This window comes from Candoia aspera, chromosome 1, assembly GCF_035149785.1.
Source record: "Candoia aspera isolate rCanAsp1 chromosome 1, rCanAsp1.hap2, whole genome shotgun sequence".
NCBI lineage: Eukaryota > Metazoa > Chordata > Lepidosauria > Squamata > Boidae > Candoia > Candoia aspera.
The window spans coordinates 80,709,563-80,736,147 of record NC_086153.1 but is presented as its reverse complement, the minus strand read 5'-3'; the positions used below and the strand labels follow the sequence as shown (position 1 = coordinate 80,736,147).

Here is a 26,585-nt window from a genome sequence, read left to right as displayed (position 1 = left end):
GTATTTCCTTGAAATATTCCCGTATGAAATATTCAGCAATTGCCACAACAGAGAACACAATTTTCTCTGAAGGATATCATTTCCTTTGTGTAGGTTCTTCTCCTAATTATGTCAGAAGCCAATTTCTAAATAAGCCCTCTTGTTAATCCAGTAAAAATATGTTTTAATTAGTAAAAATTAAATTATGTATTAATTTTTATCGTTTTGTTTCTTCATTTTGATTTTTTTCATCTTGCCTGACTTCCTGTATGTCTGAAGTTCACATAGCTAAAATACTTTCCCTTTCAAGTAGGAATGGAGCCATCAGGTTTGGAAGACAGTCGAAGTATATATAACCCCAGAAATTCTAGGGAAAGGCCCCAGAATAGTATAATGAACACTATTAATTAGTGGGCATGGAATGCTAATAAACTGTTAGAAGAGTTAAAATAGAAAACTGGTTGAAAATACACCATTCCTTTTCTATTTTTATTTCTATAGTGGCAGGCAGCACAGCTGACTGACTGGCATGATGGACCCCTCTACATTGCAGTTTTCAATTGCAGGTCTCCTTTCTTCCATTAATACTGTATTAATAATCTAGTAATCACAGCAGCTGGTAGTATCTGGTTGACCTTGTCTGAACTTGAAAAGCAAAGCAAAGTTGGATCTGGTTAGTATTTGAATTTTTTTACAGGGTTGGTTTAAATTAGAATAGCCTTAATAAAACATCCTGATAATGTGATTGATGTTAAAAAGCTATGCCATGAAATGCTTTCTTCTTGTCTTGTAAATAGTATTGGTTACTCTTCCGTGGGCAATAGAAATTCATGGTGTTAAACATGACTGTACAGCATTAGTGAAACAAAGAACAGTCTGCCCTGTCAGCTTTTAAGGAGTGTCATGAAGAGGCCTAGGGGGTGAGAAACATCTGGTGGTGAAAGGGCTTTGAGAAATGCACCCAGCAGTTCTGCTTCTCTTGAAGTTGTATCTGATACTCTGCTTTATGGATTATTAATCGATACAGCTGTAATTCCTTCCAGTAGGATTTGTACCTGTGGGGGGGGGGAGCAGTTGTTGCTCATGCAACATCTGAAGCTTTTGTGATAAATTGGGGGTAGAAAATTGTTTCTTTTGCTTTGCTTAATGCAGAATTGTATAATTTCCTACTGGCTTTTTGATAATCCTCCGATCTGTTGACTCAAAATATTAAAATGTTATATGTTCACAACAAGAGAAGAAACAGCAACTAGTGAGAAACTGGTTGCTGGTTTTACTGGAAGGCTGGTCCCTGCTTACAGAGGGGACCTCAGTTGTGGATTGCCATTGCCTCCTGGGTTGCCAGGGGACTGTTTCTTAGAAGACCTTCATGGCTTCTTTTTTAACTGAGAGAAGTATGTCTGCATCTTCCTAGTCATTAAAGAATTTAGAGACATTAAGAGACAATGCCAGATTTCAGTTTTCTCTCAGTAGCAATATTAAGTTCCATCTCATGTCTTTTTAGAATGTGGGTCTAATGGCAGGAACTTTCTTATTTTTATTACTCTGTAAACTGGATCTGGAAGCCTTTTGGCTGAAGAATGAGCAGAAATGTTTTAAATAAACAAATTCTTTTATAATGAAGTTCAAACTGTGTTGAAAATCTATTAAGGACAAATTTTGTATTTATCAGTTTCTAATTATACTTGTTAGAAAGAACTAAGAGTTCTGATGTTGTGAGAACACGATGAGCTTCCAGAAATGCCAAGGGCTTCATTTATTTAATTGGTGATCTCAGAGGCACAGAAATCTGTTAAATGTTTAAGTAGCTTAACAAATCTGCTTATGGCATGAATTGGGACACATTTCTTTTCCCCTTACTGTAGATTCAAGCAGAAAGTACAGGTAGTCCTCGGTTAACAACCATTCGTTCAACAACCATTCAGAGTTACAATGGCACTGAACAAAGAGACTTACCACTGGTCCTCAAAGTTGCAGCTGTTGCAGCGTCCCCATAGTTATGTGATCACAATTCAGGCACTTGGCAACAGGCTCACAGTTAGAATGGGTCACAACGTCCCGTGATCACATGACGTGATTGCTATTTGCAACCTTCACTGCCAGGTTCTGACAATCAATGGGGAAGCCAGCAGGAGGTCGCAAATAGCGAGCATGTGACATTGCGCCTAATGACCACAGCTGGAACTGCCAGAACTGCCATTGTAAGTTGACACAGTCACATGACGTCACACTTTATGACCATGTCGCTTATCGATGGAGTTCCCAGTTCCAATTACCTTTGTTAACCGAGGACTACCTGTATACATTTTTACTGACTTTTGTTACCATGTCACCTTCTGATTAAGAATACATCAAAGACTCAAGAATCATTTCATATCTGCTGGTTTTGACAGGTATACTGTGTGTGTGTGGGTGTGCCTCTGAGTTAGTCTTGTGTCCTGGCTAATGCCTAAATAAGTCCTGCAGTTTTCTTGACAATATTTTTAGAAGTGGTTTGCCATTGCCTTCTTCCTAGGGTTAAGAAAGAGTGACTAGCCCCAAATCATCCAGCTGGCTTTCTGGCTAAGGCAGAACTAAAACTTACCACCTTCTGATTTGTAGAGGGAATAAAGAATGGCCTTGAAGAAAAGTGGGAAGATCCTTACTTTCAAAAGGAGTACACCACCATCAAAAATAACCTGAATTTCAGTCCAGTTTCCTATTTAACCAATAATCAGACAAGTGTGGCTTAAATCCAATCCAAGTAACTAACTTGAGAAAACATCTCAGATGGGCTCTTCCCTAATTCACATGAAGATAAAGTGAGGGAGAAGGGAAACACATGTAAGGCATTGGTTTCTTAGTCTGGTCCGCCCTATAGGGCTGACAATAATAGAAAAGTTAGGATGGGATGTAACCAATTCTTGGATAACTTTTGCTGAATCCATCCACCTAAGAAACAGTTGCAACTTGGCACAGTAGTAGTAATTGTGGAAATAAGCTGCTTTCTATAGTTACTATTTGTGAATCAAATGACAGCTGAGCATCAAGGGCACTTTTAGATGGAAGACCTGCTCTTTAAGATGGAGTTTTGCCTTGATTTAATTTCAGCTTCATCCAACTCATTAGAGAACTTAGCACACATTCAGGGAAACAGATTAGCTCCTTGGAGTTGAATGATAGGAGTAGCAGACTTGAGTATCATTAGCTTTGAATGGTTTTCCCTTGTGATTATATGTAGATATTGGATACCATGGGAGTCAAGCTGGAGTCTTATAGGATACCACAGTAGATGGCTTAGGCATTAAACAGTAGAACCCTAGTGACACAGCTCTACAGGAAAATTCGGTCTTTCCAGATAGAGCAAATGGGTATCATGGCTGATAATGTTGAAAGTGCTTGAGAGGATAATTAGTAGAGTTTCACTCCACACATTCAGTTTCTAGCATAGATCACCGTATCATATTCTGGCTGAAAGTCCAGTTGAGATGGGTTCAAACAGTCCATATTATCAAGAAGTATCTGGAGCTATGAGGACACAACTTTTTCAATCACTTTTCCCAGAAGTATATTTGACTCTAGCTCATAATTGCATAGTTCTCTTGGAATTAATCAAGGAGTTAATTTGGATTTGTAAGAACAAAAAAAGCTTAAGGAAAAAGCTTAAGGTGACGTATCCATCTTTTGATCCAAACAGCTCACAGTTAAAAACAGTCACAAAAATCCCTACATTAAAATAAAGAGGGAGAAAGAGGAAGAGTGTTAATGGATCAGAGAACCATACAAAAAGATCAACTTGCTACTGAACTAACAGTCTTACCATCTTACATTGCTTGAAATGTCTTTATAGGCAAGCATTTTTTGTCCATTCATTGAAAATGGAGTGGTGGCAGGGATAACCAGACCCCCCCTTGACAATGTATTTGAGAATTATGTTTCCATGAGTAAAAAGGCAGTGTTTTACATGCTCAGTGTCTTAGAGGAATGTAGTGTGGGACCCAGGACTGAAAGGAACAATGTGTTTGATTATGGATAGTTTAGCATTGTAAATAGGTTTTTAAAAATACACTTTTGAACTTGGGAAACCATTCCAAAACATTTGGAAACCAACAAATGTTTCTGAATCCTCTTTGAATGCAAACTGCATTACAGTAGCCTCATTTGGATGTAATTAGGACATGAATTTTATATTGTTTCTTTTTAAACATTAGACCTACTATATATGCATTATCAAAAATGTATTTTAAAATTTCCCCAAGTTTTGAAAAATAGTTTGACATGCATCACTGGAAGAAGTATTTGTTCTTGGAAGGAAAAAAAGACTAAAATACTTTTTTACTAAGTCAGTATGTTTTATAGGTGTTCTCTCATATAGAACACTTGGATAATTAGTCTGTTGAACTGAGCTTAACAAACAAAGATTTGTCCACATCTTGGAAAATCTAGGAAAGGTAAAAAGAAGAGAAAGGAACTATAGTGGATGTTTTATTTATGTATTTATTTTGGCAAAAAAAATGGAAGTATTTTTGGAGTTGGGGTAAAAATATATTTTGCCTTTTGAACTATTAGCAAACAGCTAATCAACTTTGGAATGTTACTGTGGGAATTTAATCTGGACGTGGTTTTGTTGCCCACCTATCAACAAAAGATTTGCCAGCACCTGGGTAAGAATATTAATTCCTGTTTCTCTATCATCCATAGATAAGTAAGTAACAGAAGTGAATTCTGTGAACATTGGAAGATGGGTGCTGTTGAAAATGTTATACTGTAGGCATTTTTATACAGAAGATGCTCCTATCTTTTGATAAGTTTATAGTGGTCCTTTTATCCTTTGCAAACCAATTGAATGCTGGAAATTTATTTATTTTTTTCATTCATTCATTCATTCTCAAAATTATATAACCACCCATCTCACATGAAGTGACTCTGGGCAGCATTCAATAATATAAAACAATAAATATACAAAAACAATCATTGCTAAAAATATAAAAGAATCATTCTTAAAATAAATAAGTAAAGTAAAGAACCTGGGGACTCTGAGCGTCAGTAAGATAATTCTCTGAAAACTGAGCAGAATGGGACCAGTTTTCAGGGGTGGGGTGAGGGGTGGAGCAGCAGAAGAAAGGCTGAGTTTGAAAATTGGCCAGAGCCAGCCATGGGCTGTAGAGAAAAGCATCTCTTAATTAAATTTGAATAATAAATAAATAATAAATCTCGGGGGGGGGGGAATGCCCAAATGCATCCCAGTGGGACAATTAGTCATGTAGCAGTTGCTGACTCCTCAATTTAACCTTCCTTCCCTCCCCTTCCCAGGTATGTGACACAGTGTGGAACACTTTCTGTGGGGCTGTCTTGTATGTCTTCCCTACCAGAATGTGGGAAAGAAATTATGAAAGGGGGCTGGGGACTCTGTCAGCAGAATAACTCTAAAACAGGACCAAATGTGGTATTGTAGGAACAGCAAAAATAAGATCAAGCTTGAAAAGGGGCTAGATCCAGCCTGGGTGTGCAGAAAAAAAAATTCCAGAAAAAAATCCCCCAATGGAAGAGGGCAGTGGATTGGAATGTTATTGACTGTGCCATTCTAAGCCCCCTCTTCCAGTCACATGACCCAAAGCAGACCTATTATTCAAGGATTGGATAGTATTTCAGAAGCTGTGCTCTGCGTGCTTTTTTTTGCCACACACACACACACACACTGTGTATTTCCCCCCCAGTTTTACAGTGCCTTTTTAAACGGATCTGGATGTGGTATTCTAAGCATGATCATATCCCACAGTGTTATAAAATTATAGAGAAAACCCGTTCCTAGCAATCTCTAGCATAGAACTTGTCTTTTTTGCAACTGCATGCTCAATCACTGTTTCCATTAGAAATTTTGGCTAAATCAGCTCTTTATACACTGAAAGGAAATTTTGTTCAGCAAATTATGTTTATTGTATCAGATCATGTGAAATTTGGATTTTTTTTTGGTCGTGTCATCTTAAAGTTATATTTTACTTAACACATCTTTCATTTTATTGTTTTCTAATAATTCAGTTGCTTATTCAGAGAAGTTTCTGTTATTTAATATACTTTGTTTAAAAAAATTAATGTCAGGGTTTGTCTCTGGCTTTTACCTCATCTGAACAAAACCTTTATTTTTTATTTTATATATGATCCTTCCAATAAATCTGAAGAACGAAAAGTGGCAGTGATCACAAAGTGTGTATATGGGAGCTATTTTCATGTTCATACAATCATTCATGCTTTTTCACCAACAAATCTTAAATAGTTGGTATTTCATAATTTTTCATTTTTTAAAAAAAGGAGAAGACCTTACTTAAGAATGAGCAAATCTTTTACTTTTGCTTTCAGACATATTTTGGACTTAAGTTTGTATTGTTCCATCTTTACATGAGTTTTAAATTTAAAGAAATGCATGCAGATTTCTCTTAAATATGGTTTTTTGTATGAGCTTTTTGCAAGCAGAGTTTTGTAATTTAATGTGCATATTACTTGCAATATAATACAAACACTTTTCTGTACACTTCCCCAGCATATGAACGTTTGTATGTATATACATATATATGTATTTTACTATGTATATGCCTTTCCAAATGTGACTGAGTGGCTTACAGACCTCTTAAATAGTAATAGCATTAAATTAAATATAACAGTATGAGCAAAATAATATAGTTATTTATTACAGTGTAATAAATACCATCCCACATGCCAAAGAACAACTATAACAGTATCCTCAGCAGGAGAAATTAAAACGACTCCAAAGGTCCCCTGAAACAGGCACGTCTTAATGGCTTTGCAAAACAAATTAGGCCCAAGGCAGTTAGGGGCTAGGTCCAACCTCAGGATCCCTGCAGGTGACATTCCTTAAGGGACGGGGACCAGAGAGAGCCTCTTCCTTCAGATATTAAGAGAGGGCGAGAGACCACCAGAAGAGAGAATACTCGCAGAGCTGAATTGTGTGCTTAGTAATTTTGAAAAAGCAAGCCAGATAAATTTCATTCTCATTCTTGCATATATTAGCATTGGATTGAGTAGCCAAGCTTGGAATCAAAGGTAATTTGCTGAATGTCTATTCACATTCTGGGTTAATTGGTAATTCCTTTAGAACTGACATCTTTCTATTTCAGATCAACCTGTTTCTCAGCTGTGACTATGCTTTGCACTTACAGATTCTTATTAGTTCTGAATTGATTTTATCATGATGGAGTAGATACATTTTTCTCCCTTATTCATTAGTTTGACAGATGGTGACATTACAAATCAGTTCCTTTTTCCTCAGACATAAAACAACTTGCTCTTTTAGCTATTTTTCATGGCTTAAATTTGACAGTATTTCAAACATCAGTAGTGATATTTTGTAGGGATTACAGTTATTTATCAATGAAAGTCACATTAACCTTTTCAGTTTTCTAAAAGGGTGAGGTTTTCCCCCCACTAAATTAGCACTATTTAAAGTCAGATATATCATATATGCTTATTTAAAAACCCCAAAGCATTTTAATCTTGAGGATTAAACTAAATGTTTTTAATCAAAGAAATTAACTGTCTAAAATTCCAAAGGAGGCCTAGACATACTAACAGTGATTTTTCTCTTGTCAGTCAAAGAATATTATAAGTGATTTAAAACGTTGTTGCAGTATTTCCTTCAGGTAAAATAGTTCCTGTTGTTCTTTCCATTTGTTTTTTTTAAAATGGGTGTCACATGCATAATATAGTGTTTTTTAGTTTATATTTCTGTTGAAATTCTACATTTTCTGATCAGGTAAATTGTAAATTGGCTAATTTAAGGTGATGATTTTATTGAAAGATGCAGTAATGCCATTAATACCCCTAGGTAAAGGTAAAGGTTTCCCTTGACGTAAAGTCCAGTCGTGTCCAACTCTAGGGGGCGGTGCTCATCTCCGTTTCTAAGCCTTAGAGCTGACGTTGTCCGTAGACACTTCCGGGTCATGTGGCCAGCATGACGACACGGAACGCCGTTACCTTCCCGCCGAAGTGGTACCTATTGATCTACTCACATTTGCATGTTTTCGAACTGCTAGGTGAGCAGGAGCTGGGATTAACAACGGGAGCTCACCCCGCCATGCAGTTTCGAACCACCGACCTTCCGATTGGCAGCTCAGTGGTTTAACCCGCAGCGCCACCGCGTCCCCTTAATAACCCTAAGATGTTTTATTTTTAGTGTCAGTTCTACATCTGATTGCGAAGATCTTGTTTGTATCCCATTTTGATTGCATTTTTAATCTCTTGGAAAATTCGGCAACTACTCAAATTTTACATTGTGATATACTAAATGTTATATAACCTCATAGTTCTTGTTGCATAGGGAAAGGTTAGTATTGTCTCTCAGAAGTTAAAATCTTGTTTTAACTAAAATATATGGAATTTGGAATAGAGGCAAGAATGGCTTCTCTTGTTTCATAGCCACAAGAAGTACAGTAGGGAAAAGTATACTCTTCCATCTATGTATTAATTTTTGTTTTCTTTGCTGCTGCTAAGCCAATAGTCCCTAATGACACCTGCCCTTTTACTATAGGTTCAATAGTTGCAGGAAAATATAGGAGTAGATATATTTTAGAAATGCACATTTCTTAACACTTTGCCATTGTCTTGTGTTGGCTTTTATTGTTTTAGAAATTATTAAAGACAGTATGAGATTTAGAATGAAATGACATTAATCTTTGTTCTAATGAGTTGGATTGACTTAATTTCTAACTGTGTGTACACGCACACACACAAAGGTATTAAAAATTCCCCAGAAGTCTTCATTATGCCAGGGATTTACATAGCAATCACTTGTTGGTATATTGTTTTCTGCTACAGAAATTAAGATTACTATGGTAACAAATTCTGGCCGGGTGAAGAGGTCGAATTTAATTGTCCTCAGTTTAGGTGTTATAGTTGCATTGCCTGAGGGGAAGGCAGCTTGCAGGCTTTTGTTTAGTGTTTAGCCTTGGAGCCTGAGTAAGCTTCCCACTCTCAGCTCTGAGCGTGTGTGAATACACAAGCCTATAAATATGTTTTTGTGCTTTCTGTAAATAAATTTATTTTTATAGAAATGCTTGGCGTGTGATTTTTCTGATCTCTCTGGGCCAAATGCTTTCCAGCACTCTGCAACATCACTTTCATATCCCATGCTTTGAATTCTTTAGAACACAAGATTGAGCTACCAAATGTTCATACAGTATATAGCCTCCTTCCAAAGATTGTGCTTCTTTCCAAGCAGTAAGGAGTTTTCTGTGCTACCTACTCCAATTCAGAAAGAAGGTATGTACTATACCAGATATAAAGCTGTTTTGTACCGAATCAGAATGTTGCTCTACTTAGCCCAGTGTTATGTGTGCTGACTGCAACTGCTCTTCAGGGACGAGAAGATGTTTGTCCAAGGCCTTTTACTATAAAACCATGTTAATGAGGAAACAGGATCAATAACATGAAATCTGGGGTTTCTGTACTGAACTGTTCTTAAAACCATAGAATTTGAAGGGTCCTTGAAGTTCATCTAATCCAATACCAACCCATCTAGGAGTTTAACTATTACAGCATTTGTGCTAAGTAACCATTCTGCCTCCATTGAAAAACATTTTAAAGGGTTCCAGTATTTCTGGATAGGTTGTTCAACGTTAAACAGTTGATATAACGAAGAGATTTTTCATAATGTTTAATCAAAATAGCCTTTCTTGCATTGTGAATTTATTGGCCTAGGTCCTGTCTTCCAATTCATAAACAATTTTATTCCATGTAAAGGATAATCCTTCAAATACTAGAATGTTTACTCAGAAGCAGTTCTCCCTATTAAGCTCATTCAGCCTGTTCACATAGGGAATCAGACCTGTTACCTTCTGTCTTACCCCCTTTAGGACACATTTATATTAAGTAATTCAGTACATGGCCAACTGAGATTTGTCAGGCCCTGATACTGCACTGACTGGCTGGAGAATTATGGGAGTCGAAGTCCACCCATCTTAAAGTTGCCATGGTTGGGAAACACTGCTCTAGATACATATCCCATACATTCTTACGTTTGTCGAGGGTGGTAGATCTCTTGATACTGGTACCTGCTATCTTTCCCAATGAGACAAGAAGTCTGTATTGCATGTATGTAGAAAGTAGTGGCCCGTAAATGATTGCTCACCAATTAATGTGCCATTGGTGTCCACAGAACTGGTGGAAGAGGGATCAAATGATGAAATGTTCATCACAGGGGTGCAATGCAAACCGCCTCCGTTATTTTCGTGTTGTGATGTTGCAAGCAAATAATGTAAGGGCAGCACTTCATCATGGTATCATGATGCATGTTTGACAAAAGCTCAGTTTGCTACAGATGTCCGTGTAATGGAGTTATGCATATTTCAACATGTATACGCACTTCTTTGTGTTGTGCTATTATGTGATTCACTTTTTAATGGATGCAAATATATACATGGCAATTTATGATGTAATTTTGATAGTATTACTAGTTTGTCCAGCTCTTTTTTGTCCAGTCAAGTGATAGTGGAGGCTATTTTTTACAAATAAAATTTAATCTGCAAGGTTTTCCAAGCAAAGATAGGAAAGTAGTGCACTACTAGTAACTGAGGGAAAAAAAACTGCTTTAGGAGAGCTGCTGTATACCTCACAGGAGTGGCAAAGGTACAGAAAGATCATGATACTGAGATGAAAACACTTAGATTGGGTGGGTTTTTTTCTCCCTTTTTTGGGGGGGATTGTAAACTGACCTGTAATTCCTAATTTCCTTCACTGCTTATACTTAGGCAAGAGTGCAGGTTTGAAGATGCTACTTGCAAGATATCTGAATCTGATACTGAAGACTTGTCTGATGAAGCAAATCCTGAAACGTTCTATGGAACTTCCCCTCCTAGCACACCACGGCAGATGAAACGCATGTCAACAAAACATCTGAAAAGTAACACTGGGAAACTTACCACCCGTTCTGCTTTGAAAGGTATGTCAGCAGTGAGTAATTCTGTATTCTGCTTGAAATCTACTGTCATTTCCCCGGTATGTTTATATTAGGCAAATAAAGTGGATACTTTTATTCAATGCAGTGAAAATTAAGAAATGAGCTGTTTCTGTGCGCAGGGAGGAAGGAGAATAGATGGAGTCCCTTCCTTTCTGCTAAAGGTGCAGAAATCTCTCATTCTTCCCTTTCATCTGATGAAGAATTGGATGGCCAGGCTTACATCCGTGGAGCCTACTGTTCTGCCACTCCTGATATAGAATGGCTAAGCAATAGTGGGAAGATCAAAGGGCCTTGGGTTTCTATCTCATCACCTGCTCTTTTGCAATGCAACTGGCACAGCAGAGCAGCAGGATTAAGAGGGTTAATTCATTACCAAGTGTATTAACAGTAATTAGAAATGGAAAAAAAAATAGCATTGTGGATAGCCATCTTATCCCAAGGTTGGCTAGTTGTCCATCTACCTTGGTATTATCTGTTCTGACAGGCGATGATTCTCCAAGGTTGTCTGAAACAGAGAAAGGACATTTTTACTACTCTGAACTATTTATCTTTTTTAAGCGAGGCAGGTGCTCGTTTTGCACAAGCCTTATTTGAGCAGGGTAGTGCAGAGGGAGAAGTCATGCATTTTGGATGTGTGTACCTTATATTGAGAAATATGCCTGATTATGGAAATAAAGTCATCTACTGAGTTTTTCTTTTGCAAGATGTCTTCACTTTCTCTAAATAACAGTATAGCAGTCTTTCATTGAGAACCAGTTTGGTGTAGTGGTTAAAGCACTGAACTAAAAACCGGGAGACCGTGAATTCTAGTCCCACCTTAGGCACAAACCTGGCTCGGTGACCTTGGGCGAGTCATACCCTCTCAGCCCTAGGAAGCAGGCAATGGCAAACCACTTCCAAAATCTTTCCAAGAAAACTGCAGGGATTAGTCCAGGTAGTCACCAGGAGTCAACAATGACTTGAAGGCACCAAAAAAAAAAGTCTTTCATTACTTTTACATGAGTCTGCATGTACTGTATTAGTATTGGCAATATGCTTTGCAAAATGTATTGATGATATTGTCAGAAGCTAGGAATGTTCTTCATGCTATACAAACTGCATAGCATTCTATTTAGCAGAATTTCAGGTGCAGTGAACTAATGAGTCTATCAAGTAATTATCTTTTGCTGCTGCTTTTTAAAATTGTTGTAAAGATTTATAAAATGATGTAGACTCTTCAAAGTATTTCTCATTTTATTGTCCTTAAAATAACTCTTAAAAATAGGTCTATATTATATTATCCCAAGAATAAGATGGGAAAATTTCAACTAGATTTCTCTCTGTCTAACTATTCATACCACTTAGTTCCTTAGTTGTTATGTAGAATGACAAGATAGTTATAAAAAGCATTTTGTGGATCAGATACATTTATATGGGTTTAGAAGGCATTATACGTAATGCATTACTTTTGCATGACTGATATCTAAATTGCTGAAATTCAAGATGCAGGAAAAAAAGATGAGCGTAGGAATGAGTTTATGCTTTTGCATTCAAATTTGGAATAAATTGCTAGTTAAATTTCCACCATCCCTGCCTCTTAATAATAATGAAAAGACACTAAAACATGTATAATTATTTTCCCACTCACAATTATATTAATAGTTTCTTTAAATACTCTGTTGATAAAACAGCTATTTTTGCAATAAAATTAATCCAGAAAATGTATTTATTAAAAAAAAAATTGCCACTCAAAACCAATTTTTCAAGGATAGTATACCATACATTAAAATCAAAAATAAAAATGTTTGAGTAGAAGTTAAAATATACAAGATAATAAACAAGAAAAGCCATGTTAAAGTAATTAGAAGTTCCTAAGCAACATATATGTTGAAATGTAGTATATAGATATATAATAAACTCATCTTTCTCTGGTGCTGAATAGACATAAGGTTGGCTCCGGGCTTACTTAACTAGGGAGGGCATGCCAGAATCCGAAGGCCATTACTGAAAAGTCTCACTCCCAGGGAAACACCACACCTTGCTGCTGGAGAGCACTAACAACAGGGCCTCTTAGTATGATCAGTTTCAATTAGGAACTCAAGGAAAGAGGGAATTCTTCAGATTCTGTGGTCTCAAGCCATGAATGGACTGATAGTTTAATACCTGTACTTCGACTGTATATGAACTAGGAGCTATTGAAGATTGAATAAAAGCATATATAATAAGTTCACAGTTTCCAATTCCAGTCAGAATTCTTACTTCCATATCTTGTATTAACTGTCTGGATTGTTTTAGGGGTAGCTCCATGTACTATATTGTATAGATTACATTGCAGTAATCTAAATGAGAAGCTATAAGACACTATCCATCTAGGTCCATAATTGGTATATAGTACCAGCCTAAGCTGGTAAAAGACACTTTGTAGCACAGAGGTCATTTGTGTCTCTGATGACCAAGATGGCTTTAGAAGGATACTCAAACTGTGAAACTGATCTTTTAAGAATTGTAAAGCCCTTTTCCAGAAGAAGGTGACCATTGTTCACCTGCATACACTATCTGCTATCAGCATTTCTGTCTTATCCAGAAATGCTGGACAGACTGACAGACAAGACAGATAAAGTTTCAGTTTGTTAGCCTTTATCTAGCCCATTACTGTGGCCAGCACTGAATCAATATTTCTGCTTCACCTGGATCTAATGAAAACAGACAGCTGTGTGTCATCAGCAAAGTGATGACACTTCATTCTTAATCTGCAAGTGATCTCACTCAGCAGCTACATGTAGATGTTAAACAGCATAGGGGATAAAATGCAACCTTGCAGAATCCTGCAGCACCAGTTTCAGGAGATGGCCATTCTGTACAAGCAGGACCATGCATAGCAGTTCCATTTCATCTCACTTGGACAGCCTCTCCAGAAGGACACCATGATCAATATTTCAAATGCCACTGAAAGGTTCAAGAGAATCAGCAGAGTCATCCACCATATTCTTTATCTCAGCTAAGGGAGACTAAGATGGTTAAGGGTTATTAAGCTAGTATCAGTACAAAGACCAGGGTTAAATCAACTGAAATGGATCTACAAAATCCATTAGTCACTCAAGCATCTTTCCCAGGAAGGGGATATTGGTTACAGGCTGAGATTATTTTTACAACCTCATAATTTCCCCTTTTAGATCTTACCTAGTACTGTATACAGTTTTAGAACAATTTAATCAGGAGTTTGAAGAAAAAAATATAATTACTCTCCATTCCATCAAGGCTTATGCTCTGAAGACTTCTGCTTAGTCACTGGTTCCAACTGCCATGTACAGTAAAAGAGATAATTGTAATGAGAAGTCACTACTTATAATTACAATTAGTACAACTGAATGTTTCCATTAGTATGGTTTTGGAGTTAGCCCTGTTATTTTAAAAGCTCCACAATATAATTATGATGCCCTTAGGTACAAAATGACTCAGCATGTCTTGAATTTTGAGTGAACTGTGTTTCAAAGGACTCTTTGGTGTGGCTGTCAGTTATTACTACTTAATCATTCATGGCCATTTCTAAAATATGATTTTTTCATTCTCATGCTAGATTGTGTTTTAAGTTGAGTGGCTAGGAAGGCATAATAAGAAAACATAAATACAGAAATAATTTGTGATACCTAAATCAAATAACTGAGGTTTATCTCACTATTTAAAAATAGCAGTAAAACAACTGAAATTTTAAACAAAAAGTTAATTTAGCGTGTGGTTGTGTAATGACAGGAACCTATTAATTCAGAGTTTCACAAACCACCCACAGACAAGTTTAGATGTAATTCCTGAAGTATCAGTGTGTTATGGTTAAATAAGTGGGATATGATCTTCCTGTTGCCCTTCCCATAACTACTAAGATGTTGTGTCATCTTAACTTGTGGGCACAGCTAAATGCTAGATAACAATCTCTACTGTATGGATGTCCATAGGGGAGGCAGATAGGGAGTGATGTCACATGTGATGTCATCACCCAAATAATGCAAATTCTGTACAGTATGCCATTTGCATCATGACTTGACTGGCACAAATTACATAATTTGCATAATTCACATGATGTTATAATACGATTGACATAATTGTGGTTTCTGTTGGATGCCTATGTTCCAGTGTTTAATAAATTTGTGACACTAGACATGAAAACACGGGCAGAGTATTTGAGTGGCAGTTGGATTATGTATGAAATCTATTAGGTTCTGAACCTTTTACATAATTTTAAGGGATTGTCATGAATGTATTGTGTATGTTTAGCATGCCACAGTTAGAACTGAAAGCTTATGGAATGGAAGAAGTATATAAAGTGAGTATAGATGGTTTTTTTAAAAAAGTAATTTTTTCTTTTGATGTGAAAAAAAATGTGTTTCATGTTATGATTTCAGAGAAAATGAGCTCACCCAACCAGCTGCCTAACAAAGATAATATTAAAATCTCTGAGAACTCAGAAGAGCACAGCTATAAGCAGGGGAAAAAGAACCGAGCCACCCTAAGGACAACTGAGAGGGATCACAAGAAAAATGTACAGTGTTCATTCATGTTGGACTCGGTTAGTGGGTCCTTACCAAAAAAGTCAATTCCAGATGTTGATCTCAATAAGCCTTACCTCAGTCTTGGCTGCAGCAATGCTAAGCCTCCAGTATCTGTACCCATGCCTATAGCCAAAACTACACGCCAGACTTCTCGTACTGATTATCCAGCAGACCGCTTGAAATTTTTTGAAACCCTGCGGCTTTTGTTAAAGCTTACCTCAGTTTCCAAGAAAAAGGACAAAGAGCAGAAAGGCCAGGAAAGCACTTCCTCTGTTGAGTTAAACCGATCCAATGAACTAATCTGGCTTGAACTGCAGGCGTGGCATGCAGGTCGGACTATTAAGGACCAAGACTTCTATTTGTACACAGCTCGTCAAGCCATCCCTGATATTATCAATGAAATCTTTACTTTCAAGGTAAACTATCGGAACCTCTCCTGTGTAGGAAATGAAGCTAGTCTTAATGGTACGTCGGCAAGACAATGTAAAGCGGCCCATGGAGCTAGTGTAATGGGCTATTCAAGCTATCACGAGCACCTCCATCGCCAGCGGGTCTCTTTTGAACAGGTAAAGCGGATAATGGAGCTGCTAGAATACGTAGAAGCACTTTATCCATCTCTGAAGGCCCTTCAAAGTGACTATGAAAAATATGCTGCAAGGGATTTTCAGGACAGGGTGCAGGCACTTTGTCTTTGGTTAAACATTACAAAAGATTTAAATCAGAAACTAAGGATTATGGGGACTGTTTTGGGCATCAAGGATCTTTCTGACATTGGCTGGCCAGTGTTTGAAATCCCTTCTCCTCGTTCATTCAGGGACAGTGATCCAGAGGATGAAGTTTATGATGATGATGATGGTGATGATGATAGGGTAACCTCAGGTGCATGCACAGAGGAAAGTGAAGATGAAGAACAAATCTTTGAGGAGAATGTGGAGGAACTCAGACAAGCCATCCGGAATAATCTTGCCAATAAGGCAAATTTTGACTTTGAGGCACAGGACCATTTGTCAAGAAAGCTTGATAGGCTTGAATCTGAAGATGACTCATCCTGCTGGACAGTTACTGAGTGCAGCAAAGAGACAGGCTGCAGCAGACATTGTTTGACCTCTATTTATAGGCCATTTGTAGATAAAGCACTGAAACAAATGGGGTTGAGAAAACTCATTTTAAGACTTCACAAGTTAATGCACGGCTCCTTGCAGAGGGCCCGAATGGCATTGATAAAGCGTGATCAGCAGCTGGAGGTAGGTTTGGGGAGGTGGGTGGAATTGATGATGCTCAAGCAATAGTACTTAGAGCAATTTTTTTCTTCAAAAAATTATTCTATGTAATATGCATATATAGTTCAAAACATGTTATACCATATTAACTTAATTTAATTACTGTGACGTATCAAGTGAAACATACATGCATACATACATACATACATATGTGGACTTTCCTTATCAATTGTGTGTCTGGCTCTACAAAAAAGCCATAACACATCCTGTATTAATTTCCTGACAGTTGGTTAAAGGATAGTGTGGATATAATGGATCTTCAGTTTCTCCCGCTCTCTCCCTTTTTTCTTAATATACAGCTGATATTAATGGCTATATAAAGTGTGACAGGCTATATTGTAATAATAATGGACAAATGCTAGAAATGAACATTAGACTTTCAAAATAGAATATTTTCTGTGCTATTTTATTGTTTTCTGATATGATTTTCATTCTAGAAGAATGGATGTTCTTTAGATAGAAATGTAACTTTATACAAAATGAAAAAATAAATGAATAAATGTTCCAGTCCTTCTGAAGTTTAGGGAATAACATTTCTAGGAGGTCCTGTGAGGGCTAAAATACAGTGTACTGAATATTTGGAAAATGCTCAGTTTTCAACATTCAGAATAAGGATTGACACAAAAACATTTCAGATCCATGATATTTATATTCCGCTTTTCCTTCAAGTAGCTCTAGAAGCATGCATAGTTTTTTCTCTCCTGTTTGTTCTCACAAGAATTTTGTGCAGATTATGCTGAGGGAGGGTAGCTAGCCAAAATCACCCAGTTATTTTAATGATTTACAGGAGAATTGAATTTATGATATCCCAGTCTTTTCTTGCACTCTAACCCCAATAAAGCCCATCCTCATTCATTAAGTTTCTCTTGGGTTTACATGTTTCAGAAGTACTTCAGCATATAGCTTACAGGATGGATGAGTGGAGGGAGAGTTCAGATGTTATACCAGTATCAGAATCCTGGAAATAATTTAGATTATGGAAGCAGACTAACACTGTTTTTTGTTCTTTTTATGATAAAAACCGCAATTATTGATTTATGCTGTATGATTTACATGGTTATCATATAAAGATCCAAATCTATGATGAATGTGTTATTATACCTTGTATCTCAATTTTTTTTAAAGTTTAAAAATCATGGTATAATTTCAAACCAATCTGAAAATCATAAAGTAGAATTATGTTACTGAAACTATCATAAAGCAAGTATTGTCTTGCAGGGTTTTTAATCTCTTCATACTGTAGGCAGAGAAAAATGCTGCTACCTTTCTATATGAATTCCTCCATAGATACAATAATTTGATTGTATGGTTGTTTTTCCTGGTATCTAATCTGTTTCACCCCAGATTTTAATAAATTGGAGAAGGGATGGTTACTGTTGTTTTAACTCTTAAGTGATAACGTATGTTTTTAACAGCTTTATAGAGTGTTAAATGATTTTCTTGTTTTTATAAAGAATTGCAAATATCTGGGAAAACAAAATTATATGGGATCTGAAGAAGCCCATTGAAAATCATGTTGAGAAAACAAAGACCGGGTTTTAAAAAAACGTTTTGACTGGGTCCGTATTGCAGAATAATTTACCCTTAATTCCTGGGACTGGGGTGAAACTTTTTTTTTATTTGAATATTTAGAAATGACAGTTGGAGAAGATTCTAAGCCAGGTAAGTCTGCTTCTCTTTTTTTTATAGCATTTTTTTCTCTTTTTCTAAAACAGATAAGTTATCTTTTCATTCCCTCAGTGAATGGCAGAGCTGGCCAACTTAGTCTAGGCTTGAGAGCTAAGCAAGGTTGTAGCTGGTTAGGATGGAAGATCCTGTCCACCCCACCCCCGGGCTGCAGACTAAACTGGAAAGTCAGAAAACATCCCAGAATAAAACAGTGCAAAACCATAGGCCATACCTATCTGTAAAGTCACCAAGACTCAACTCAACTCAAGGGAGACTTTACTTTTGCCAGATGTTTTTTTTATTTTTTTTATTTATCTAATTTATCCCCACCCATCTCCTCCCGTTGGAGGCCTCTGGGCGGTTTACAACATGATTAAAACCATCAGAATAATAAAATACAATAAAAATACTATAAATAGAAATAAAAATACAGAACAAAAATCCAAGCAATGAAAGATCTAAAACAGTCCAAGTGTGGGAGGAGTGGTCTATAACAACCATCCCCATGTAACTCTATTCCCCTCTCCACCCCAAGCGAGGCGGCAGAACCAGGTCTTCAGACTCTGCCAAAAGGCCAGGAGCGATGGGGCCAATCTCACCTCCGGAGGCAGCATGTTCCACAGGGTGGGAGCTACTGTGGAGCAGGCCCGCTTCCTGGACCCCGCCAGATGAAATTCTTTTACAGACGGGGTCTGTAGCATGCCCTCTCTGCATGATCGGGTGGGACGGGTTGATGTAATGGGAAAGAGGCGGTCCCTCAGGTAACCTGGTCCCATGCCACGTAGGGCTTTAAAGGTCATAACCAATACCTTGAATTGGACCCAGAAGCAAACTGGTACCCAATGCAGCTCGCGCAGCAGTGGTGTTACATGTGCCCTTCTGGGGGCACCAAAAACAGCTCGCGCAGCTGCATTCTGGACCAGCTGAAGCTTCTGAATACTTTTCAAGGGTTGCCCCATGTAGAGCGCATTGCAATAGTCTATCTGAGAGATAACAAGGGCATGAGTGACTGTTCGAAGGGCCTCCTGGTCCAGGAAGGGGCGTAACTGGTGCACAGCACGTGGCTGCACAAAGGCTCTCCTGGCCACGGCTGCCACCTGCTCTTCGAGCAGGAGCCATGAGTCCAGGAGGACCCCCAAGTTACATACCGGGTCTGTCTGGGGCAGTGCAACCCCATCCAGAACCAGAGATGTTAATGTCCCGGATACAGAAGAACCATTAACCCATAGCCACTCGGTCTTACCAGGGTTCAGTTGAAGCCTGTTGTTCCCCATCCAGGCCCCCATAGCCCCCAGACACTTGGAGAGGGTGGTCACTGCATCACTTGTTTCACCCGGGATGGAGATATACAATTGAGTATCATCAGCATACTGATGATACCTCATCCCATGGTGATGGATGATCCCACCCAGCAGTTTCACGTAGATGTTAAAAAGGAGAGGGGAGATTACTGATCCCTGTGGCACCCCACAAAGAAGGGGCTGCGGGGCCGATCTCCCCTATCAACACTGACTGGGATCGGTCCTGAAGGAAGGAGGTGAACCAGCGTAAGACTAGGCTGCCCACCCCCAACTCCCTGAACTGCCCCAAAAGGATACCATGGCCGATGGTATCGAAAGCCGCTGAGAGATCAAGGAGAGCAAGGATGGATGCACTGCCTCCATCCCACTCCCGCCAGAGATCATCCATATGTGCGACCAATGCCGTTTCCGTCCCATAACCGGGCCTGAAACCTAACTGAAAGGGGTCTAGATAATCCGTTTCCTCCAGGACCCTCTGGAGCTGCAAAGCCACCACTTTCTCAACCACCTTCCCCAAAAAGGGGAGGTGGGAGACTGGACGAAAATTGTCCAGAACAGTAGGGTCCAGTGATGGCTTCTTGAGGAGGGGGTGTACCAACGCCTCTTTAAAGGCCACTGGAAACACCCCATCTCCCAAGGATGTATTAACCATCGCATGGACCCAACCACATGTGACCTCCCGGCCTGCTTTTATTAGCCAGGAGGGACACAGGTCTAGATGGCACGTGGTGGCATTTACTGTCCGTAGGATCCTGTCCACTTCCTCAGGTCCAACAGGATCAAACTGCTCCCAGATAACTGGGTAAGCCTGTTCCCCTGGTATCTCTCCAGACCACGCCTCACGCCTGGAGTCCAACTTGGAGCGGATCCGAGTGATTTTGTCCTGCAGATGCTCAGCAAATTCCTCTGCACGGCCCGTAGGTGGGTTGCTGAACCCACCTTCCCCAAAAGGGATCGAGTGATCTTAAACAGGGCTGTCAGGTGGCATTCTGCAGACGCAATAAGAGCGGAGAAATATTGATGTTTCGCCGCTTTTATCGCCACAAGGTAGGCCTTAATGGCGGCTTTTACCTGTGTTCGGTTGAATTCAGTCTTCGTCTTCCTCCAGCGGCGCTCTAGGCGTCTCTTAACCCTCTTCAGCACCCTCAGCTCCTCCATAAACCACGGGGAGTGCCGGGTTCAATGAGACAAGAGAGGCCGCACAGGCGCAATCCTGTCCAAGGCCCCGGCCGCCTCCCTATTCCAGGCTGCAGCTAGGGCCTCTGCTGGACCGTGCAGCAGATCACCGGGTATAACCCCCAGCTCCCTCTAAACCCTACCGGGTCCATCAGTTGCCAGGGGCGGACCAATCGAATGGGTCCTACCTCCCTGCGGAGGGGGATGGCATAAGAGAATCTCAGGGCCACCAGGGTATGGTCTGACCATGATAATGGGGACAGATCTATCTCTCCCCTCAGATCACATTGCCACTGCTCTGACAAGAAAACCAAGTCTGGGGTGTGACCACTGTCTCGAGTCGGGTCCCAAATTATCTGGGACAGGCCCATGGCTGCCATGGTAGCCATGAACTCCCGAGCTGCCTCTGAGGCATGCCCCAGGGATGGCAGATTGAAGTCCCCCAGAACCATAAGCCTGGGGAACTCCACCGCCAGCCCCAAGACAGCCTCAAGCAGCTCAGGGAGGTTGCCACGCAGCAGGGCGGTTGGTACAGCAGCAATACTCCCAACTGTTCTCGGGAACCCAACTTGAAGAACAGGGTCTCACAATCAGTCACTTGTGGCACAGCGCCCCTGAAGGCCACAAGAGACTCTCAGATGACAACAGCCACCCCTACTCCCCTGCCCTGGGATCTCGGCTGGTGCCATACCGTAAACCCAGCTGGGCACATTTCCGAAAGGGGCACCCCCCCTTCCGCACCCAGCCAGGTCTCCGTAATACATGCCAGGTCTGCCCCCTCCTCAGTGATCAAGTCACATATGAGGGGGGCCTTGTTATTAACTGACCTGGCATTAAGAAGCATCAGCTGGAAACCAGGGCCCCTATGGATCTGCTGTTTTGCATATGCTTTGGTTATATGCATGGCAATGAATGCCTGGTGCATGAACGTCACATTTTATCAGTAGTTTATTTCCTAATATATCCATGCTTGAAATCAATTTCTGAGTTCTGAATTCATGTAGTCATGTAAAAAGTTTTAGCTGGGTATTGTGAATAGTAATAAAGAAAAATATTTGCTGCCATGTTGTAAAGGTACACTATTTAGTATATTGAAAGGTTTGGACTCATATAATTGCCCTTCTCAAGCTTATTTTTGTTTTGTCTGAGAGGTAAAACTGAGATGTGTTGATTGTACTATTTACTTAAGTAGGATATGCCCTGGGGTAAAAAAAAATGGAGCAGGATATGAAAACTGGCAAGGACTTTCTCCACATTAATCCTTGCCATCAACATCTGGCATCCTGGGGGATGTGCCAGAGCATTGTTTCTCAACCACGGCAGCTTGAAGATGTATGGACTTTAAGGCTGGCTGGGGAATCCCAGGAGTTGAAGTCCACACATCTTCAAGCTGCCAAAGTTGAGAAACGCTGTGCTAGAGCCTCAGTGGCCTAGCTGAGCTCCCCAGCATTTTCCTGTACCTGTCCCGGGCTTTCTGTGTGAGGCACTTCAGTGCTGGTCTCTGTTTTAACTTCTCATCATGTTATATAATGATACCATCCCAAGTCCAGAGTGAAAAATAGCAGCTCTCAGCCACCCCTGTGGTTCTGCTATGTCAGCCCAAGAACGACAAGCCTAAAGACATTAAGATATTGCAGCTGTTTTGATAATTGATGTATCTATTCCTTTATCTCATTAGCATTTTAAAATTATATGGAAGTCTGTAAAAAAATTTTTTTTTACTAAGCTGCCAGATGCTTATTAGAAAATAGGTTTGTTGTAAACTTAGCAACCATGCTGCTTATGTATCATTGCTACTAGCCTGATTATTCCTATATTGCTACTTTTCTGGAGAAATCAGTTATTTAGTCTCAATCTAACCCCCATGCTTGCACCTAAAAGGGTTTTTGATATGGGAGAGGAGGGGTAGCTTGCTTTGAATATCAGCATCTATGCTGTATAGCAGACTTTTCTTGAAACATTTATCTGCAAGGATAGCATGCAATTTTAACAGAAGGCTGTTTTGCTTCATGTATTTTCAACAGTTGTTTTTAAAGTTAATATCTGGTTTAAAATTATACTGTCCCAAAGAGGAGAAATTAATCATCAAATTCTCTCTCTCTTTTTTTTATTGCTGTTAGTTTTCCGAATACCCAGATCCCATTTTATGTTCAGATTATGTGCAGTTGTCAAATTATCCACCTTCTTCAGATCAAAAATGCAGTACTGTATCATGGGAAGAGTTGAGATCTATGGATTTGCCATCTTTTGAACCTGCATTTCTGGTTCTTTGCCGAGTTCTTCTCAATGTTATCCACGAGTGTCTCAAATTAAGATTGGAACAGCGGCCTGCTGGGGAGCCATCTCTCCTGAGCATTAAGCAGGTTTGCCTGTCATATTTTATTTTCTCTGTCTTCTATAATATTAGGGCAGTGGCACATAAAAATGTATGTTCTTTTCGTTATTGACAATTCTCTCCAATAGCACAAAAAGTTGCTCATAAGATTATGAAATAGAATATTGCTTGTGACAAATACTCACAGCTTGCAAATAATTATTTAATCAACAGTAAAAATGGTGTCTTGTACAACTTGTAAATTGTCTACAAATTATAAACACTTCAGGACAATAGCTAGGTGCTGTTGATTTTGTTTTGAAAAGGTGGAGGACAGAGGATTCTGTGGAGAGTATGAAAAGCAATCCCTCTATTTTTTTCTCCCCAACTGAATAAAATGGCTTCTTATTGAAGCCATTAACATAGTTCCTTATTTTGGAGGTTTTATACTATAATACTAGATAAAGACTTACCTGCTGCATAATGTTTACAAATTTCAACATACACTTTGAGAATATGTATGAGCATTATTTATATACTTACCTGCTCACGTTTCTATATCATTCAGTAATCAAAGAAATTTAGGCTGATAACAAAAATGGCCTTTTGATACTAGATGTTACCAATAATCCTCAATCAGTATCCTCCAAGAGAAAAGGAATATTAAGAGTAGTCCGTACTGTACTGTTGTGGCCCTTAGTAGTATGCTGAATATATATAACAGGAAACAACTCAGCAACTACTTCTGCATGTTTTAAAGAAGCATATATGATCAGCTGGTTATTGACAAATTATCTACAAGTGCTTTGTTTTTAAATGAAAACTACAACTCTATCTACAATTCAAGCAAATATGAAAAAAATGCAGATGGTGGGGGTATTACACTTGCTGAATTACATGAGACAGAACATTACAAGAGTCCTTATGAAGATAGAAAAGACACGGATGACAAAGGGCTTTAGGTTTATAGTCTGTAGAAATCAGCCATTCTACCAGTTTGGTTTTTATTTTGCATCGCCCTTTTTGGGTTGTTTATCTCATGTACAAGCAGTACTTAAGATATTCACAGAATTTGCTCTTTAGAAACATTTTTGCATCTTGCAGCACGGAAACACCAGATCGATCAGTGTACTATTTATGGACTGTTCTCTTGCAGCTAGTGCGAGAGTGTAAAGAGGTTCTGAAAGGTGGCCTCCTGATGAAGCAATATTACCAGTTTATGTTACGTGAAGTGGTAGATGACCTACAGAACCACTGCAGCATTGACTCTTTTGAAGAAGACTTGCATAAGATGTTAATGGTAACTAACAATTCAGTGTAATACCTAATGATTCAACTCATTGTTCATTTGGTTATTTTTAATTTATTTCTTTTAGCAAAGAGCTTTGCTAGCCTGCAAAAGCCTACATTTTTGTACGTCAACCATATAATGGGGGATGCTATGACTGCATACTGCCTTTACTACATGCTATGGAATGTAAAGAATCATTGTCTCTTTCAAACTTGAGCCTATCAATGAGCCAGTGAAGCAGGACTCATTAGGTAGTGCTTGTTACATATTTGAAGCATACCCTAGATATACAGTATTACATTATATTGTAAATTGCCTGCTACTCTTGAGACTACAGACCTGAAGAGAGACATATTCTGGCTTCTTTGTCTAAGGGCCATTACAGGGTTGTTTGCTTGTTTATATTTAGTAAATCTATATAGCCACCCTGTTGAAAACAACCCAAGGTAGAGCAAAGAATAGTAATGTTAGGAAGCAAACACTCATAAAATGCAATAAATCATAAGACAAATTGCACCACAGTATACAACCATTGTAAAACTCAAACCAGACAGGTTGACAAATCCTCTCAACCATTTGCCTGTGGGAAAAACCAGGGCCATCTGGAGCTTAGAGGGAAATACTATTCCAGAGGGCAGGCACAGTGACAGAAATCATGGTTAGAACTATGCATGCTTTCTAGGAAGGACATTGTGATGAGGAGACGGTTAACATGACCTCATCCCTAAAGAGCAATTGCAGGGAGCTTACTCTTTCACACACTGCCTGTTTGCTGATTTTCCTGGCACTGCAGAATTGAAGGGGACACACATTGGCTTCTGTCATCTGCCAGAATACCAAGGGCCACAGAGAGAGAAATCTCTTTTTCTCCCAGGCAAGGAACAGACAAACCTACCTTCAGTTATCATAGTGCAGCTGCTGGCAATAGAAAGTCTATTAGTATAAGTCACCAGTAGGCTGTCTTTTTGGTCTTAAGAGCCACACACATGCTGAAGGCCCATGTAGACCCGTGCCGTCAGTTGAATTAAGTACCCAATTCCTTATATGAAAGTGTTTCTTTTCTGAGCCAGTAAGACCTCTCTAAGGCTTCCAATAGTTTTTGAAGGAGTTCTTTCTTTTAATTGGTATGGAGGGTGGGGGACTATAATTCTATGCCAAGAACATGAGAATTGATAAAAGAGTTATTGATCTGGAGAGAGAAGAATTGTAAGCAACGTTCAGTTTTATAAAACTAACATTACAGATGAGGATTTGTCTTTGCTGTGAAATAACAGTTTAAAAGGCTTTCCCTGCTCTTTTTCCCTCCGGGTGTCAAGGTTTATTTTGATTATATGCGAAGCTGGATCCAAATGCTACAGCAGTTACCTCAGGCATCTCATAGTTTAAAGAATCTTTTGGAAGAAGAATGGAATTTCACCAAAGAAATAACGCCTTATATACGAGGAGGTGAAGCTCAAGCTGGAAAACTATTCTGGTAGAACTGCATACTACTATGAATCTTTTGTCTGTTTATCTTGGTTTTAGCTACTTTCAGTAAATGAAAACGTATCTTTGAAGAATAGTTCCTGGTAGAAATGTCCATTGTTTGTTTTAAAGACAGAATTATGATTTCTTAATACTACAATTCCCTTAACAATTGTAATAATTTCTTAAATAGATTGCTTACATGTCTCCCAGTTTTTTTATTCTGTCAAATTGAAAGTTCTTTTTAATGATAACTAGAACTTCTACTGTTTAATTTTAATTTTGTGTGAATAATTTTGATGGAAGGCAATTATTTATTCAAAATATATCTGGTTACTGTCAGTTCTGTTCTTAGTGCTGATGTTTTCCTTTTCACCCAGTGTTCTATGTTTCAGATAGAGACATTAAAGGATTAATGTGGGCCAAGAAATTTGCCTATCCAGGGTGTTGATTTTCATTTGCCCTCTTTTCCAAAATACTTATCCTGTGCTTTAGCACAGAAGTGTCATATTGAGAGATTATTAGGTTGCTGTGTCATTTTGGTGAACGATTTCATTCCCTGTTCTACACCATGCAAGTGTTTCTTGCATCTACTTCCTTTACCTTTCAGAGTTTCTTTCACTGGTAAAATAGAGTTAAAA

At 38.9% G+C, this 26,585-nt stretch overlaps 1 protein-coding gene across 5 annotated transcripts in view; it reads left to right on the top strand.

Moving 5' to 3' along the window:
• Positions 1 to 26,585, top strand: part of MAP3K4 (mitogen-activated protein kinase kinase kinase 4) — a 107,161-nt gene that overhangs the window by 37,013 nt on the left and 43,563 nt on the right. For all 5 annotated transcript variants that reach the window (XM_063307803.1, XM_063307814.1, XM_063307795.1 and 2 more), the window contains exons 2-6: positions 10,719 to 10,909; positions 15,304 to 16,694; positions 22,996 to 23,238; positions 24,346 to 24,489; positions 25,797 to 25,954. In XM_063307803.1, the coding sequence (XP_063163873.1) occupies positions 10,719 to 10,909; positions 15,304 to 16,694; positions 22,996 to 23,238; positions 24,346 to 24,489; positions 25,797 to 25,954 (2,127 nt within the window). The remainder of the gene's footprint in view (positions 1 to 10,718; positions 10,910 to 15,303; positions 16,695 to 22,995; positions 23,239 to 24,345; positions 24,490 to 25,796; positions 25,955 to 26,585) is intronic.